The sequence below is a fragment of the Drosophila willistoni genome, assembly GCF_018902025.1.
Source record: "Drosophila willistoni isolate 14030-0811.24 chromosome XR unlocalized genomic scaffold, UCI_dwil_1.1 Seg144, whole genome shotgun sequence".
Lineage (NCBI taxonomy): Eukaryota > Metazoa > Arthropoda > Insecta > Diptera > Drosophilidae > Drosophila > Drosophila willistoni.
In genome coordinates, this window is record NW_025814057.1 from 11,365,626 (window position 1) to 11,382,784 (window position 17,159).

General features: G+C 37.0%; 1 protein-coding gene across 1 annotated transcript in view; it reads right to left on the minus strand.

The window, feature by feature from the left end:
- Positions 1–17,159, minus strand: part of LOC6638807 (MOXD1 homolog 2) — an 85,659-nt gene that overhangs the window by 33,313 nt on the left and 35,187 nt on the right. Inside the window, exon 2 of the mRNA XM_023179574.2 lies at positions 13,891–14,046. Within this exon, the coding sequence (XP_023035342.1) occupies positions 13,891–14,046 (156 nt within the window). The remainder of the gene's footprint in view (positions 1–13,890; positions 14,047–17,159) is intronic.

The window sequence follows — 17,159 nt, forward strand, 5'->3', positions numbered from 1 at the left end:
CAACTGGACTAGACCAGACCAGACCAAAGTAAAGTTGCAATCAAATCAAGCGTTCCCCAGAAACGCTTCATACATGGATTTCCCTCTGACTTTTCCTTCTCTCATTCTGCGTGTGTGTGTGTATGTGTGTTTGCGGAGCAGAGTACTCAGGTTACTATGGTCACGTCGGCCATTTTTGACTGTATCTGTCTTTGGGGATAATGCACTGAGAGCCAAAACCAATACAGAAAAAAATACCACAAAAAAAAGATAAAAAGCATAGATGCCATGCTTTAAAATTGATTTGAAATCGTAAAGGAATTTTTGACTTTTCCTTGCTTGCCAAAAAACACATCGAATTTTTTGCTGCAGTGTGTCTAACTTGTTTGAATCTTCAATGGGATTTTTGCAATGTTGAAACTTTCTGACAGCTGATTTCAATAACTAATATGCAACATTTTGCTATCTGCCACACCCGAACTCAGCCCACTAAACCAGTGACCCAACGTCCTTACCGTCTCTTATTCGTTTATACTCTAATTGCCATGTCAGAATCCCTGATTGCCCAGTTGGCCATACAGAGTGAGAGGGAGAGACCAACCGGAGGAATGCTGTCGCATTGTTGACAGGCTCTTCTCATATGCACACACACACACACACACACACAAACACACACACACACACAGCCACACAAACACAGCTGGAGATCCTTCACACACACAGAGACACACATAAAGTCACGTGGAAGAAATCAGGCCGAAAATTCAATGTCTCCCTTTCTATCTCTATCAACTGTTGTCTCTTCTAATCGTTTTTTGTCTCCTCTTAAGTGGCTTAATGATTTTTGTTTCATTTAGATTGAGTAATTTTAACTAAATGTCTATGGCCTTAGATTTCTTTTGACCATAAAATATAGTATAACTTATATACATATATATATATATATATATATATACATATACATATACATATATATGTGCATTGTAGTATGCAATTTCCATTGTTTTTGTTGCAATTGACATTAATTTGATTTATTTATGGGCTCAAGGTGCAAGTGCTTTTGGCAATTGCATTTAAATTAACAAATCTAATGAGGTTTTCTTTGCCCTGCACAACGCTCAATGTGTATGTGTGTGAGTTCGTGTGTGTGTGTGTGTGTGCGTGTGTGTGCTGTGTGCCTGTCCGTCCAGGTGCTCTTAATGAAAATGTTGTTTAAATTGTGAACGAAATTAATGTTCTTGAATTAGGTTTTGGTTGTGTGTTTCGACATGGCAGAAACTATTTGTATATTTTGTAAATTAAACTCATTTTGAACTTCAAGTTTAAATGATGGATTCAGAAAACGTTCTACACATACATAAGCAAATACATTTCTTACTAAATTATTAAAGAAGGCCAAGCAATAGCAACAGATCTTTATATAATCGATAATTTGTTGTAAGTTCTCGACTATTATATTTCTTATGAATTCTTGAATGCTTTTTCATCTCAAATCGATTTTAATTGAATTTATTTTCTACTGTTATCTGTTAAATGACTTTAACTGGCATTTAATGTTCCAGTTTTTGCTTGTCCCGGTGTCATATATAGCAACTTTTATACAACACATATATTTTTCTGCGTTAGTTGGTATTTTGTTTTTGTTTTGGTTGCTTTTTGTTTTTCCAACAATTTCCATTTTAGTAAAGTCTTCATTCTGTAGCTTTTGGTCCATTTTATATTTTCCTTGTTACCTAATTCATATTCATTTATTGTGTTCTCAGGTTATCCTATCTCTCTAACCGACTGCAACAGGGAACTCTACTACCATCAACTGGTCCCCTCCCCACCACACACTTTGCCTCTTATTTTATCCATCCATCCATCCACCCACCCACCTTGGGGCCGACTACTTTCTGGAGCTTGCTCTGAGCCAGTAACTGGCATATCCGTTGCTTTATTACATTTCGTTTAGTTTTTGGCCAACTGACCACTTTTTTGTGGTTACTTTGCGTGTGTGTGTGTGTGTGTGTGTATGTGTGTGTGTCTTAGTTGTTCGGACTTTGCGGTTGGTTTGGTCACTAGCGCGGTATTTTGCTTACATCAGAAAAAAATGCATATACATATATATAGTAAGAGGGGAAACCCCTTCTCCGATCCTCTTGACTTGAAATGAATTTACTAACCGAGTTTTGTTTTAGACGAAAAAAAAAGAAGAAGATGGAAAGCATAGAGAGAACTGGAACTGGAAAATGTTGCACCATTTGACCATAAATAATATAATAAAATAACTAACACAGGTCAGGAAACTATTGCATACTTTATGCTATCCAGTCGGGCATTTCCCAGTATGTGGTCTAATATTTTTATAAACAAATTGGTTTTTTGCATCGTTTCGAAACTCCAAAAGGGAAAGAGAAGGCGGGAGATGGTCTCTCTCTCTCTCTCTTTTTCTGACAGTCTTTCTCTCACTTTCTGTGTCTTTTTCTATATAGTTTGCGGTTTTTATACACTGCTTTTCTATTTCTCCCTAACGTGTTTGCTTCCCTTTCTCATTTCTTTTATTTTCATTCTCTTTTTTTTTGGCTGTGTCACTTTAATTACTTTGCCTCTGCTCTTTCTTCTTGCTCCTCCTCCATTCTATGTAAAGACGGGCGCAGATTTTCAACCCTGTTGCATTTGACAGGCCAACAACAAAAAATAAAGGATAAAAAACCAAAAAAAACAACAGCAAGTGGTCGCAATTCGTTGAAAGGCAACTCAACTCTCAACTCGGCTCGTTATTTATGGGTAACAAAAAAAAAAAAAAAAAAAACACCCAAAAAAAGATGAGAGCGGGAAAATAACTCGTGAAAACTCGAACTGAAAAATGGGCTGAAATGTGTAAAAACCTGGCCAAAACTCCGCTTATCCAACTCAGTTGCTTTGTTTGTCATTGCATTACTTTGACGGTTAAGACCCCCGTGCAGGAGTTTAGTATTGCAGATCGACTCTCTTTTTTTGTTGTTGTTTTTGGTTTTGGCCAACTCAGTTGTAGTGCTGCTGCTGCCTGCTTTTGCCTGTTTTTGCTCTTGTTGCTGTTGCTTTCCCAATATTTGTCGCTTTAGGGCATTAAAACAAACGTTTCCCATTGCGTTTAGGTTTGCCTTTTGCTTTGGTTTTTTTTTTTTGGCGTGTGCACGTCTCACATGCACTTTTCCTACTGCCACTACAGTACACCAAAAACTGCGCACACACACATTCTCACAGCTCACAAAACTCCTGAGCGCAAAACGCGAAAATCACTGCCCGAAAAATAAAGCGCAACAAGAGGGAAAATTTTGATTGCAAAAGGGAGAAAAAGTGCATACACTTTAGGTTTTTTTTTTTTTTGTTCTTGTTTTTCTGGTGGAAATGGGAGAAGCAAGTGGGGGTTCGTTTTTAGCCATTTTCAGCTTTTCCGTTTTTGAGCGGTTCACATTGCTGTGTGGCAATTAAAGGTGGCTTAGGATCATATCAGATTTGTAAACCTATCAGGAAATGTTCTAATACGGTAAGCAACATGAAGGAAATTCTGGCAATCGATTGTTTTTAAGAGAAGAAAAGAAAGTTCTAATGGTTTTCTTACTACTTAGGAGTTATAATTGACAAGAAAGAAAGAGAGTAGAAATAGAAAGTTGGGAAAGAAGTCAACCGCAAAGAATGGCTTAATGAAGAACAAAGAGAAAATGTTTTCTACATGAAACTAGAAGTTTGAAACAGAGAGAAGCAAAGAACAGCTAAATGAGTGCAACAAAGGTGAAAAGCAAAATGGAGATTGATTAAATTTCTTTTCAATTAAAACTTGCTAAAATTAGACACAAATAAATATGCTTAGACAGTGAAAATATATATAAAATAGGCAAATGTGGATAGTAACTCTCCATGGTAACTACAAATTAACTAAGTTAAGTCTAGTTTAGTACTTGTTTTGAACTATTTTTTTTTCAAATTAACAGTTTTGAATCTCAAACGAATGAATCTCTATATGAAATTACTCTACTCACCGAATTCCCCCTGAGAAACTTGCTATTTCATTTAATACTACATACATAGCGGAATAGTAGCTGGCATTTTCATTCGAATTGCCAGCCGAAACGAAACTCACAACTCAACTGTGTGTATTTGTGTGTGTGTGTGTGTGTGTAAAAAGGGACAATGCTGGATTTTAACTTTAATAAAGCGACTATTCCAGTCCAAGTCCAACCTACTGGCAGCAACGCGATTTCCTACCTCACCCGCCCTTTCTCCCTGGCATTGCCATTCTCCACACACACACACACACACATATACACACTCTAAACAACAGCATCGCATCAACAGAAATAGCAAAAGCAACAGCAGTTCACCATATATTGGCGACCACTTTTTCGTCCACCCTCTCAGCAGTCCATGTCAGAGAAATCCGTATCCACATTCTCACTCAGTCGGTCGGTGCCCGGTTTGTAGCCATCCGTCCGTCGTGTATGTCCATCTGTCCGTCTGTTTGGTTGTGTACTTGATTTTTGGGCAAAGCGGCAAATAACATTTTTGTTTGGCTTTGACGTTGTTGCAATTGCAAACGGTTATTCCATTTGCTTGACAAATATACGACGATGACGATGCGCGTATAAGGATGAGGATGATGACGATGCCGGCGACGGCGTCGACGATCGAAAGGAGAGTGGAAACATTTAGAGAAGTTCAGAGAAGTGGCAGCAGGCGGCAGAGAGAAGAGGATTGTGGGGGAAGTGCCGGATAAAAGGGTGAAAGGAAAGTCGAAACTTTTAGCGGGAATTATGCGCAATTTTTGTTTGGCTGCAGTTGAGAGTGGTCTAGGTTTTTATGAGTATGAGCCTGTGTGTGTGTGTACTGTGGTGTGTGTGCGCTCTGCTGTGCTGTGGTGTGTGTTTGTGAAAGCGGCTTTTAAGCAGTTTGCCATATACATTTCATAGCATACTTTTTTGAGTTCGCCCACTATGGCACTCTTCTCGCTTCTTTCACTGCTTCAAAGCAATCAACATTAAACGATATGATAAAGCGGATTTTCTGTTTGTTTTTGCAATTGAAAAAAAGAAGAAAAAAATAACGGTTTAACAATTTTTGCCAGAGAAGGAGCTTTGGGGTTAGCAATTAGCAAAGTCTATTGATAAGAAAATACGTCAGTTTGCATGACTGCTTCCTTTCGCACAAAATTCAACAAAAAAAAAAGAAACCATTTTGATTGAAGACTCACACACACACACACACATACGCCGTTTGAAATGTTAAAAGAATATAAACACTAACCAAATTAAAGAACTTCATCCGTTGCCTTCGGTCAACATTTCGAATTAAATTCGAAATTAAAACTTCATTTCAAAAAACAAAAAATTATCTACTGCAACTTTCCTACATTTAATTTTAATTTTAAGTAAAAATGTTTAATAAATGCAAATTCTTTAAATTGTTTTTCATCTTTTTGATTAAATGTTAATTGAATAAATTTATGTAGCACTTTTGGTTTGAGTGAATGAGAGGGAAAAGTGGTGGAAAAAAAATGTTTTTGGCCAAATTTGGCCACTTGAAGCTTGTTAGCGCTTCCTGCATTCGGTATAAAATGGCATTCGGTCAGTGCTAATGGTTGGATTAAGCACTTAAAAAGGGGTTAAGGACTAAGCCAACCATTCAGCCCAGTCAGCCAACCAACCAACCGAAAGTCCAAACGCCAACCTCTTGGCTTTCATTTTGCGAAATGGCAACCTCTTGTAATTTTTGTTAGGTACTTTACCCCAACTGCCCCCTAATTTGCTTTAGTTTCTATTTTTTTTGGGAGGCACTTTACTCTTCTATGGACTTTAAAACAATTTAAATTTTTCAGGCTTTTTCTTTTTCGAATTCATTTGGAAGGTTTATTTTTTCTTTTAGTATTTTTTTCTTTTGTTGTGTGTGTGTGTGTTTGTGTGTGTGCTTGGGGTTTTTGGTTTTTTTTTTTGCATTTGCTGCACCACTATTAAATTTTTAAGTGCCAAGCAGTAACCGCAAGGCCCGCAAACACCACACAAGGCAGCAAACAGCACTCCACTTTCGTCTACCCCCAAATGGTACCACTAACCACCGTCACCACCACCTCCGGACCATCACCCAAAGGCACAAGTGCCTACACAACCCCATTCCCTCGTCCAACGAGCAGGCACCACCTCAGGCACCATCATCATCATCCCAATGCTGCTTTCTCCACTAATAATTCATTATAAAAGTCAGTGCTTTGGTTTGGTTTTTGCGTTTTGCTGTGACGCGAATTCGCCTTTTGCCACGCCTTCGTTTTCTTACCCTACGTTACAATTCAAGTCCCCTATACTCATTTCTTGCACAATTTCGAGCTTATGTCGTGACAAACTGCACACATATGTGACCCGTAAAGAGAGGGTCTGGACGGACGGACAAGCGGACCGACAAAACCGGATACCCAAGGCCTGGGGAATATGGCAAGTGAGATGTCTAAGTGTATGTGCATTTGTGTGTGTGTGTGTGTGTGTGTATGTATGTATGTATGTCTGTGAGTGAGTGTTTTGGTGTTCATGTTTATGGCACACGGATTTCTGCACAAAACTCAAGAGTTAAGAAGAAAAAAGTAGGGGACACAATATAGATGATGGCAAAAAGTATTCCAACAAAGAATTTCACCTCAAATTAAAATCAAAAATAATAAAAAAATTATAATGCCAAATAGTGACAAAGGCCAAAAAAATTGAGCTATTATTTATTATAATAATAATTCTGTTTAATGCAAAAGCTCTATTTTTTTCGGCCTTTGTCCTAATCAAAACTTCTTTATAAGGAATTTAGTTATTCCTGAATCTACAAGGGTTTATTTTGTATTCAAAAAGTTTTTATCATCTTAAAAAAGAAGATTCTGAAAATGTTTAGTATCTCTTTTTAGCTCTCTCTATGTCTAATGTTGAAATGTCATTTGTCTATTAGACACAAATGATATGAAAGTGGATTGAAATTGTTTGCAGGAACTTCATTTTCTTGCTATAAGGAAATTGCAATGGCTATTCCGTTGTTCTCTTTGGGTTACATTATATACATATGTGTATATAAATATATATGTATGTATGTACATATATATACACATATATCTACATCTAGTAAACCCTCCTTGTAAGTGTTGAAAATTACTGTCGACTTGACTTGTTGCCTTTTTGTTCATTTTTTCTGCTCTTTATTCGCAACAAGAACAATAACAACAACAACAACACCAACAATAACAACAATTACTATTTATATGCAAGTGAATGTGTATGTTGAAAGTTATTATGAGGTTCCACCATTTGCAGGGTAAGAGTAGGTATATATGTATGCATGATGTTGGTGGCAGTTGTAGAGGAACACAGGGACCAAGAGCCCATTAATGGGCAAAATTACTGTTTACAAGGAGCTCCCCCCTCCAGCACCGCCACCACCACCACCAGTTTCCACTCCTCGTATGGCTGACTCTCCAAAACTCCTCACCACTCCTCACTCTACTCCACATTTCCAACTCTCGAGTGCAAGTTTCGTGTTAAAATAATAAACACATAGCAAAAATTGTAGCGCCATGTGTTCCGAAAAAAAAAGGAAAAAGGGGACAAGGGTAGCCTATCCCCATACCCATCCCCCCATTGTTGGGACTGGGGGGTAAGGCATATAATTCCATTACAGAACTACAACCCCTCTACATAAATTATATTAAAAGCAATATTTCAGCTTCGAACTCAAAGTTCACACGGACAAAGTTTTTTTTTCCTTTTTTTTTTTGCTGTGAAATTATTTTCTACTTCATTTTTTTTTTTTTTTTTTGCATTTTAAATTGCCAGACAGCAAAATGCCGTGGCAAGTTTAAACAATTACCACAACAACTACAGTAACAACAACAACAACAACAAATATGAAATTATTATAATGACAATTAGTGTTAATTGTCACTTGTTGTGCTTAGAAAAAGAAGCAAAAATTTGCATTTTAAATGAGATTCTGGGCAATTTTTTTTGCTGTTGTTGTTTCAACATTTTTTTTTTTTTTGTTTTGTTCATATTATTTGTTCTAATTTACGCCCATTTTGTTTTGTTTTGTTTTTATTTTTCCTAAGCTTGCTGTTGTTGTTGTTGTGCAATTATGTTGGTGTAATTTGTAGCCAAAAGCGAATGATAAAATTATAAATTATAATTACTCAATTATTTCTTCTTCTTTGCAAATCAAAGTTTTTGGCAAATTAATTTTAATGTTGAATAGAAGATGGAAATGTCTTCATTTCATTTTGAACATTTGAACATTTTATTGAAAAGGCACTCAAAAAGTTTTCATTACCCAGTAATTGAAAGAAGAGGGATCGGGGGATGGGAGAAAGGAGAGGGCTAACCCCGCCCCCCACATACAAGGCTGACCATTGTAAATGAACTTGATAATGATAATATGACTCTCTCCCTTTCTCTAGAGTAATCCAAAGTCGTCTTTTAATTCCAGGAAACTGAAGAGTTTTGGTTATTTCTTTTTTTTCCCCTTCCCCCTCTTTCTTCTTATTTGGTTGATGGATGCAATGAAGGATGTTTGAAGTAACAAAGTAAAGGAGTGTGTAAGCTTGGCTGAAAGAAGGGAGTGTGGGGCTTTTGTTTAATGACAATTTTGTGTAAGATTTTATGAGCAGACTATTTTTGAGAACGAAAAAGTTTTTTTTGGGGTTTGAAATTTTGTGCGTCTATAAAAGATTTTAATGATTAGCCAGTGGGCGTTTGGGGCAATTTGGTGGATTTCGGTTACGAGCGGGAGACTTGAGGACTGAAACAGAGAGAAAGAAATTTAATTAACGCTTCTTCTCTGTCGCGCTTCTATCGCATTGTTTTTGATCAAATAAATTGAAAGACATTCATTACAAATGCAGATGGTTAAATACGGGACGCCCTTAGCAGAGCAATAGACACACACACACACACATGGAGAGAGAGAGAGAGAGAGTTAAGGCAAATTGATAAACAATTGAATTAAATACACAAAAAAATATATATATATTTCGTATCTATTTATATTTAACTTTTATTTCTATACAATTGTCTGATGAGGTTAATCGCAAATGTTGTTAGATACGCATTCCATATGGTTTCTTCGCTTGCCTGCTTATTTATCCCCTTTTTGTTGTTGTTGTTGTTGTTGCTATTGCTGTAATTCGATTTTAATCAAAGTTTTTCAGGCCACTTCAAAGTGCAGTGAAGCCGAACGTATGGTTTTTCCTAAGCCGCTCAAGTGGCATAATCAACCCCTTTGCCTCTCGTCTGACCCCTTCAAAAATTTCCCTCACTTTCCCGCTGAGTCCAATCCACAACGAAAAAAAAAAAAGAAAAAGGCGCAAAGGAAAAAGTAAGGCAAAATAAACTTAAACATTGCCTGCATTTTTAATATACAAAAAAAAATAAATATATAAGCATCTACAACATTCTATCTAAGCTTATAATAATACCAAAGCCAAATCCCATAAGCACAACTTAAGAGGCATCGACTATGGTATACCCTAACTCTTTTTTTCAACTTACCATCCAACGTTAGCTTAAGTTATTTGTCTTAGGTTTAGGTATTAAAATATTTTGTTTCAGTTTTCAATTGAGTTTTAATTTACTTTTACTTCTTTTCAGTAGCTTATTGTGGCATAGCCACTGAATTTTTTTGTTAAGGGTGTTAAAAATGGGAAAAAAAACTCCTATTTTAAATAACTTGCCAGGATTCGAGGAATTTTGTATGCCACCCTTCACCGCCTCAGGACCTTTCAAGTTGGCAGTGTTCAATTAACCGTAACTAAAGTTGCGTCAATAAATTTTCTTTCTAAATTTTTTCGTATATTTTTTTTCTATTTTTCCTGCTGCCTGTGTTCAACCCTTGGCATATGTGACGCATTAGCTAAAAATGCGTATGAAGGGCGAAAGAATAAAGTTCAAAGTTTTTTCCATAAATATATATATATACATACGTATGTATAAATCTATATATATATATATATATTTATTTTTATAATTAATTGTATCAGCCAGGAAATTGGCCATGCGAGCAGCAGCAGCAGCAGCATGCAACCCTTCATTTCCTCTCTCTCTCTCTCTCTGTCCCTCCTCTTGTTCATTTTTCTGCTACTTTTCGATGGCTTTATAAATAAATAAATAAAATAAAATACAAAAAAATGAGAAGAGACGAGAAAAACCGACTGTGGTTGTCTAAGGGAGCGAGGGCGGTTGACGGTGTGGGGGAGGGGTGGCATTTCAAACCGCAAAAACGTCAACCACAATATAAAAATTACAGACGATGAAAAATATCAATCGATGTGGGTTCATTTGTGTGTAATGAACATTAATGAAGCGCAAAGAGCGTGACTAATAACGAAATTACCAATTTGGCCAAAAAAAAAAAAAAAACGAAAGAAAAAGAATTGAAAAGAGACAGTAAGACAGACAGAGACACAGGGTGACGTCAGTTGTCCTCCGTTGGTCACCCACCAAATGCAGAGAACGAAACCTGAAGTAACGACCTATAAGTCCTATCTATGACTATGCTTTAGTTTCTATACCCTTTCCAAGTACATAAGTTTGTGTGTCATCTTAAAAGGAAAAGGACATCGATTGGGCAGTTAAGTTAAGTGACTTGAGAAAAGTTTCCGATTCAATTTTTTGGGGACATTGCAAACTTCTTGTCAGGACAAATATGCCCTTTGCGTTTATTTGATTTTGTAGAAAGGGTAAGAAAGCGGGAAAATTCAACTCGTAATAATAAAATGAGCATAAACCATAAAATGCCATTAAGTGAGTCGTTTCAATTTTCTGATTTTTCCCATTTCGGGTGATTTTACTTCTTTATTTTTTTGCATAAAAGACAAAATGAAAGGCAAAGTTATAAGACAAAGCAAAGTGAACAAAAAAAAAATATTAAAATTTTTAAAATTTTTCCATTTTTGTTTAATGTTTTTTCGCCTTATCGATGTCACAAGAGTATCAAATCCCAACCAATCCTCTTTCCCTATGTACATTTTGTTTCTCTTTCTAAATCACATCAACTATTTAGTAATTTCTCAATTTTCATAGTTTTTAATTAAGTTTTCTATGGTCTATTTGCATTTGCTCTTCGAGTCATCCTCCCCCTTTCACAAACCTCTTGTAATCCTTGAACAATTTTTGCTTTAATTGCACAATTGCCGCTCATTAAACTTAATGCAAGGTAAGGTATAGGACCGAGTGTTGGAGGGTTGGTGGCAGGGGCAAGTGTTCTCTTCGAGGGGTTGGCAAAAACGCAAACAATTAATAAATTTTTAAGTGCATTGCAAATTATGCCCCTCCGTCGACCTCAAGTCCTGGCCAAACCCCAAAGACCAAACCAGAAGCAGCAAATGCTTTTGCACACAATACATTATTAATTTAACCAAAACCCCCAAAACCCACCGACAGTCTGCCGCCTTACCCTACATAGTTACCACCACCACCTACCCTACCCTCCACTCCTTCCACTGTCCTCTCCTTTTGGCTGTCTTCCTCAACGCACAACAAACGGCGCTTAATTTGCCAAATGGTTCCTGCCTTCATTTCTGCTCCTCCTTTTCCTTCTCCTTATACATAACTACTCGACGAAAAAAAAAGAAAAAACTGCAAGTTGTAGTTTTTTGTGAGTGAAGAAGTCGAAAGCGAGGCGAAATATTAAACGCGCGAATGGGCAAAAGATGCAAAAATACCTTGGACCAAGATGAAAATCGCTAACAAAAAAAAAAAAAGAGTAAAGTACAATATTGAAATACGTTACACAAACTTTTCCAAAGGTTCGACTACCATATTGCCCTAAGAAATTAACAATTAACACATGCACAAATTTTACTTTATCTTTGCCAAATCAAACTATTAACAAATAGAGATGAAGCCTAGTTAGTTTTAAATGGCAGTAGTTTTAAGTTAATAATAATTATATGTTATATATGTTATAGTTTCTAATATTTGCTCTAATTTTTTATACTTTTTGTAAACCCAAAACTAATTCTTGCTCAGTTTTAGCCAGATATACTTTGTATCCTTGTATATTTTTTTCTCTCTCTGTCTCTCCCTCTCTCTCTTTCTGAAATAGTAACAACTTGAGCTGCTTTTCAACTCCCGCTAATGCTGATTTCGCTGCTTCTTCTGTGAGTAAATTGAAGCGGCAAACTTAAACAAACCGAAAAGGAAAGAGTGGAGACGGCGTACACGCACGGGAAACGGAGGTTCGGTTGGGTTCGGTTCGGTCCGGTCCCGGACCATGAACAGAAAATTCATTAAAACTTTGTATTGTGCTCGAAAACAACCTTCTAACACAACAACAACTAAAACTCTCCTCACTTCTCCTTCAACCAACAACTAGCTCATTTCGAACTAATTTGTCTAGGCGATTTAGCCAAAAAGATTTTTTCGGGTTTTCCTTCTTTTTTTGCTGTTGTTGTTGTTGTTGTTGTGTGTGTGGGTGTGGAACTATGTGTCGTTGATGACGCGACAAAATCCAATTAATACGCCAGACAAATAAAATACTTTCTTTCCCTCTTCTCCTCTACTATGTGTGTGTGTGTTTTTCTTTTTGTTTTGCCTAAGGTGGGGTGCGGGGAAGTTATAGAGATAGAGAAAACCGTTTAGATAAAGCAATAACCAAATGTGTCTACGAACAAACACACGCGACTCTGCATAATTTTTTCGCCCTTTTTGCAGTGGCAAACTTCTGTGGATCACTATATCTTAATATTGTATATACATATATTTGTATGAAGAGGATGGCTCTTCTAGTGTCGCCATGTCCTTTCGATTGAGTGAGTGTGTGTTTGTGCGAGCCTCACTTGTTTGTTTAAGTTAAGCAGAAAGTTTTCTTTAAGATTTACGCTTAAGTTTTACGTGATAAAACTTTTATCACTATGACTTTTTCCTTGCCTCTGCCAGTTCGCTTTCATTGAGGGTATTGTGGTTTTGATAGAGTGCTTAAGGACACCCGAAACAGTAACAGGAAGTGTCAATACATACACACACACACACACACTCACACACAGAATGAGAGAGAGAGAAAGCTTATGGATTAGGCTCAAGGAAAGGGAGGATATTATTGCAATTGGTTTACACACATATGGCCCGAAAGACCAGAATAGTTAATTATATATCTGCAATATGTTGGATCGATGGATTTGGCTAATATTAGTGCAGAAAAGTTTCTGCTTCCCTTCCACGAAAACTGAAGCTATTTTTGAGCAGTGTATGTTGCTTACTGGCAATGGCAAGTTAATTTTCTATCAAATTGCACAACTCTCTGCCCCTCTTCCACTCTCCCTTGTCTCACACGATATCATTTTGTATGCTTTAGCTTTAGCACACACTTTTGTGTTTATATTTGTTTAAGGTTATTGCGTCAACTTGTACAACTCATCCTCATTCTCATCCTGATTCTCATTGTGTTGTAGTTCACAATCTTTGCCACTAGCATGGGGCATAAGGCTGCGGATTAGGGTAAAGTGGAGCGGAGGAGGATGGATGGATGAATGGCTGGATGGGTGGGTGGGGTATGCAAGAAATGATGGCGGCAAAGTACGTGCCCCCCTTGACAATCACTTTAGTACTTTGATGGCAGTCGCTTATATCATCAGAACAACAGCAACAACAACAACAACAGCACCATAGATGAAACTCTTGGAAGAAAGTTTTTATTAACATAAATTATGAGACGACACCCAAACACACATACACACACACACACACACACACACAGACACAGTTCAGCTCAGACTCCGAAACTAACTCTCATATAACAGTCAAAGTAGAGAAGAGTGCATAAATTTCACTTGACGCAAGTAAAGAGGGAATACTAAAGGAGAAGCATATTGTGGCAGAGCGTCGGGGGCGGGGTAGTTAAAAACTTTGGCCAATATATCTATTAAACGTTTTGACTTACCGTTATGGCAATGTCATGACTGCCATCGCATGTGTCCAACTTCCGGCGGAAACGTAATACAGTATGTGTGGCATTCTCATAGCCCATCATCAGCATATAATCCTGTGAGGGATCCACAACCGGTTCGGGGTCACCATTGCGTGTAACATGACGATCCTGCATAAAGATATAAAGAGAGAGAATACATTTTTAGTTAGAGAGGCATGGAAAAGGCATTCACAATTCACAATTCAATTCATCAATGATGAAAAATGTTCATGGCAAATATTTCATTTACAACATTCTTTCGTCCCGGTTTTTTTTTGTTCTCCTTCTTTTTTTATTTCGGGGCATACTTTCATGTCATTAAGTAAGTTGTTGTTGCTGTTGTTCTTTTGACTGGAGGACACACCAACCACAGGCGTTCACAACTCTCAACTCGATGTCCTCCTCTCCCAAAACAGCCCAACTCACATGTGCATAACTTTTACTGAGCATGTGGGTGAAGTTTTTGGCATTTTTCTACTTGAAGCAGTGAAAACGAGATAGAGAAAGAGAGAGAGAGAGAGATGTTTCTCATCTTTTTTGTAAAATAATTTAAATTTTCGTAAAAGTTGGAAAGCCTTGACTCGATCTGTCTACTCTTCTCTCTTTCTCTCTCTCTCTACCTTTTACTGTTTTGACAGAGTTACCAAGTTAAAGTTGAGTAGTTTTGGGCCATGAATCGAAAATAAAACCACTTTAGTACCCACACTCAATCAAAATTTCAAGCATTTTCGATTACAACATATTAGAATATTAATAGCCAAAAGGATGAAAAGTTTGAGTAAAACAGCAATTGTAAAGTTAATTTGATTTTGCTAATGTAATTTTAATATCGAATTGTGGGTGAGGTTTATTTACTTGATTTCCAAGTCAGTAACTAAACGCACACAAAATACTCGGATTGTTTGAAATCCACTTGGAATCTAGTTAGGAGTTTTCTATCTTTTAGAAATAGTATCCAAGTAGATCATCCTATTCTCTTTATAGTCATACCCATATGACAATAAGTAACGAATAGTTCATCACATTTGGCTTCGTTTGAACGTTGTTTGCTTTAAAAACCCAAAACTTTTTGCCCAGTCTTTCAGTTTTTTTTTGTTTTGGTATATATTTTTAGTCTTGTTTTTGTCGGTTTTTTGTGTTTTTTTTTTGTTTTTTTGTGAACTTTCTTCTTCGATTCTTTTGCACATGTTGTTGGCCAGCCTTCGTCAACACAGACGCCAGATGTCTAGGACTCATGGATGGATGTGTGTGGGTGCATGTAAATTCTTATACATATAACAACATGACCCTATACCAATATCTCACCCCCGCACCTCTTAACCCCACCATATCCAACTACTTCCATATACACATACTCCCCCTCCCCCACACCCACCCCCACCACCATTCCATATTCCGCTTATGTAGGCGTTGGGGCATGTTCTTCCTACCGCTTCTGTTCTCTGTGTTGTGATTCGCTTCGCATATTGGCAGTTGACTGCAAATGGGCGTTATGTTTGGCATCCTTTTTTGGTCCAAGGACTTCACTAAGAGGGGAACGTTGAAAACTTGAACTGGCAAAAATTTTGATGATGTTGCGAAAAGTCAAGAGTGAGAAGACCTTGCTTGGGCAACAAACAGAGACAGGCAGAGAGTGCGAGAAGTAGGAGAAACGTTATGGAAAATGGATGAATGGATGGATGGATGGATGGATGGATGAAAAGATAGATATACTGACAGGACCCCAACCCCTACAGTCCTCTTCTACCATCTTGTCTGACCCCTTCCTTGACATTCCCGCAAACCCTTGATACCGTAATTGAAGCTGATGGAATTTTTGAGTAGTTTTCTATGTAGATATTTCAAAAATTTTATTGATTTAATTATTTGCCAATTCTACATCAACTCCAGAGCCATTCACCGCCAACCCACCCAACAACCACCCACCACTGCCCATCCTCAATGCCACTCGAAAAAGTGCATTTTATTTATATTAACTGAGAAAATAAGAGGAACCAAATGATACGAACATAAAGCAAAGTGGTATAAGAGAAAGAGAGAGAGAGATAGATTGAGCTTGGGTCGAGAGTGGGTGTAAGGTGGTAAAGTTTTATTGCATTTGGTTTGGCTCATTCGATATAGTTTTTTTATTCCTTTTTTTTTTTTTTTTTTTGTGTGTGCTGGTTGGTTAGAAAAGTGGCTTTTAGTAACTGTAATCAACTGTGTGGCTTCTATGCCATCTATTTGTGGTTGCAAAATTTTTGTGCGTATTATGCATGAAAATTCAATTGATTATGGCCAGGATAGGCAGCAAATTTTTTGGTTTGCCATAAACTAAAATGCAATAAAAGCGACGACGATGCTTCGGCAGCTGTCTTTCTATCAATTTACAACTAAAACATTTTTACTAATCACTTCACCCAGTTTTTGTGTGTGATGTCCAAAAAAAAAAAGTTCAATAAAATGTAATTCAAAATATTTGTAAATCGACAGAATTTGGTATTCAGAATTTAGAAATTTAGAGCTTAAAACTGTTCAAATAAATAATGCATTATAATTTTTCATATATGTGCATATTCAAACATTTCGCTTAAATTTTGAAAGCGATACATTCATTCAATTCATTTACCATTTTCCTGTGCCTGCTGATTATACCACTTAACAATCCACTAGATCTTCCTTTTATTTTTTCTGTTTTCTTTTTTTTTTTTGTATTTTGAGCTATTCATCCATTAAATAGCATGTTCCATCATTGTTTAGAAACAGAAACAGCATCATAAAACACCCACAGCTGTTGGTCAAGTTGTAGATGCGTTTGTGGTGGTGGCAGCAACCACCAACCACCCACTCATCCAGGCAGCTACATTTTGATTTATTTTAGTTAATGTTCTATCTTTTATCACACTTAACACGAGCTCAAAAGCTTGGCTAATGTTAAGTTTCCCAGGCTATCAAAAAACACAAAAAGAACAAGTTTACTCTCCCAGCATTTCCATCATCTAATTACAACGGAAATTTTCGAAATACACACACACACACACACCTATACGAGGGAGACAGAGAGACGCACACCTGAGGCTGTTGCAATTAATTTGCCCCAATTTATATCATCCTCCATCTCACTTTATTTCTCTCTTTCTCTCACACTCTGCGTGTTTTGCTGGTTGTTGGCATTACATGCCAGCATTTCATTAATCATATCACATGCTGCGCCATTTGCCATTTTAGTTAGCTAATTAAAAGTTTTCCTTTTTTTCAGCTTT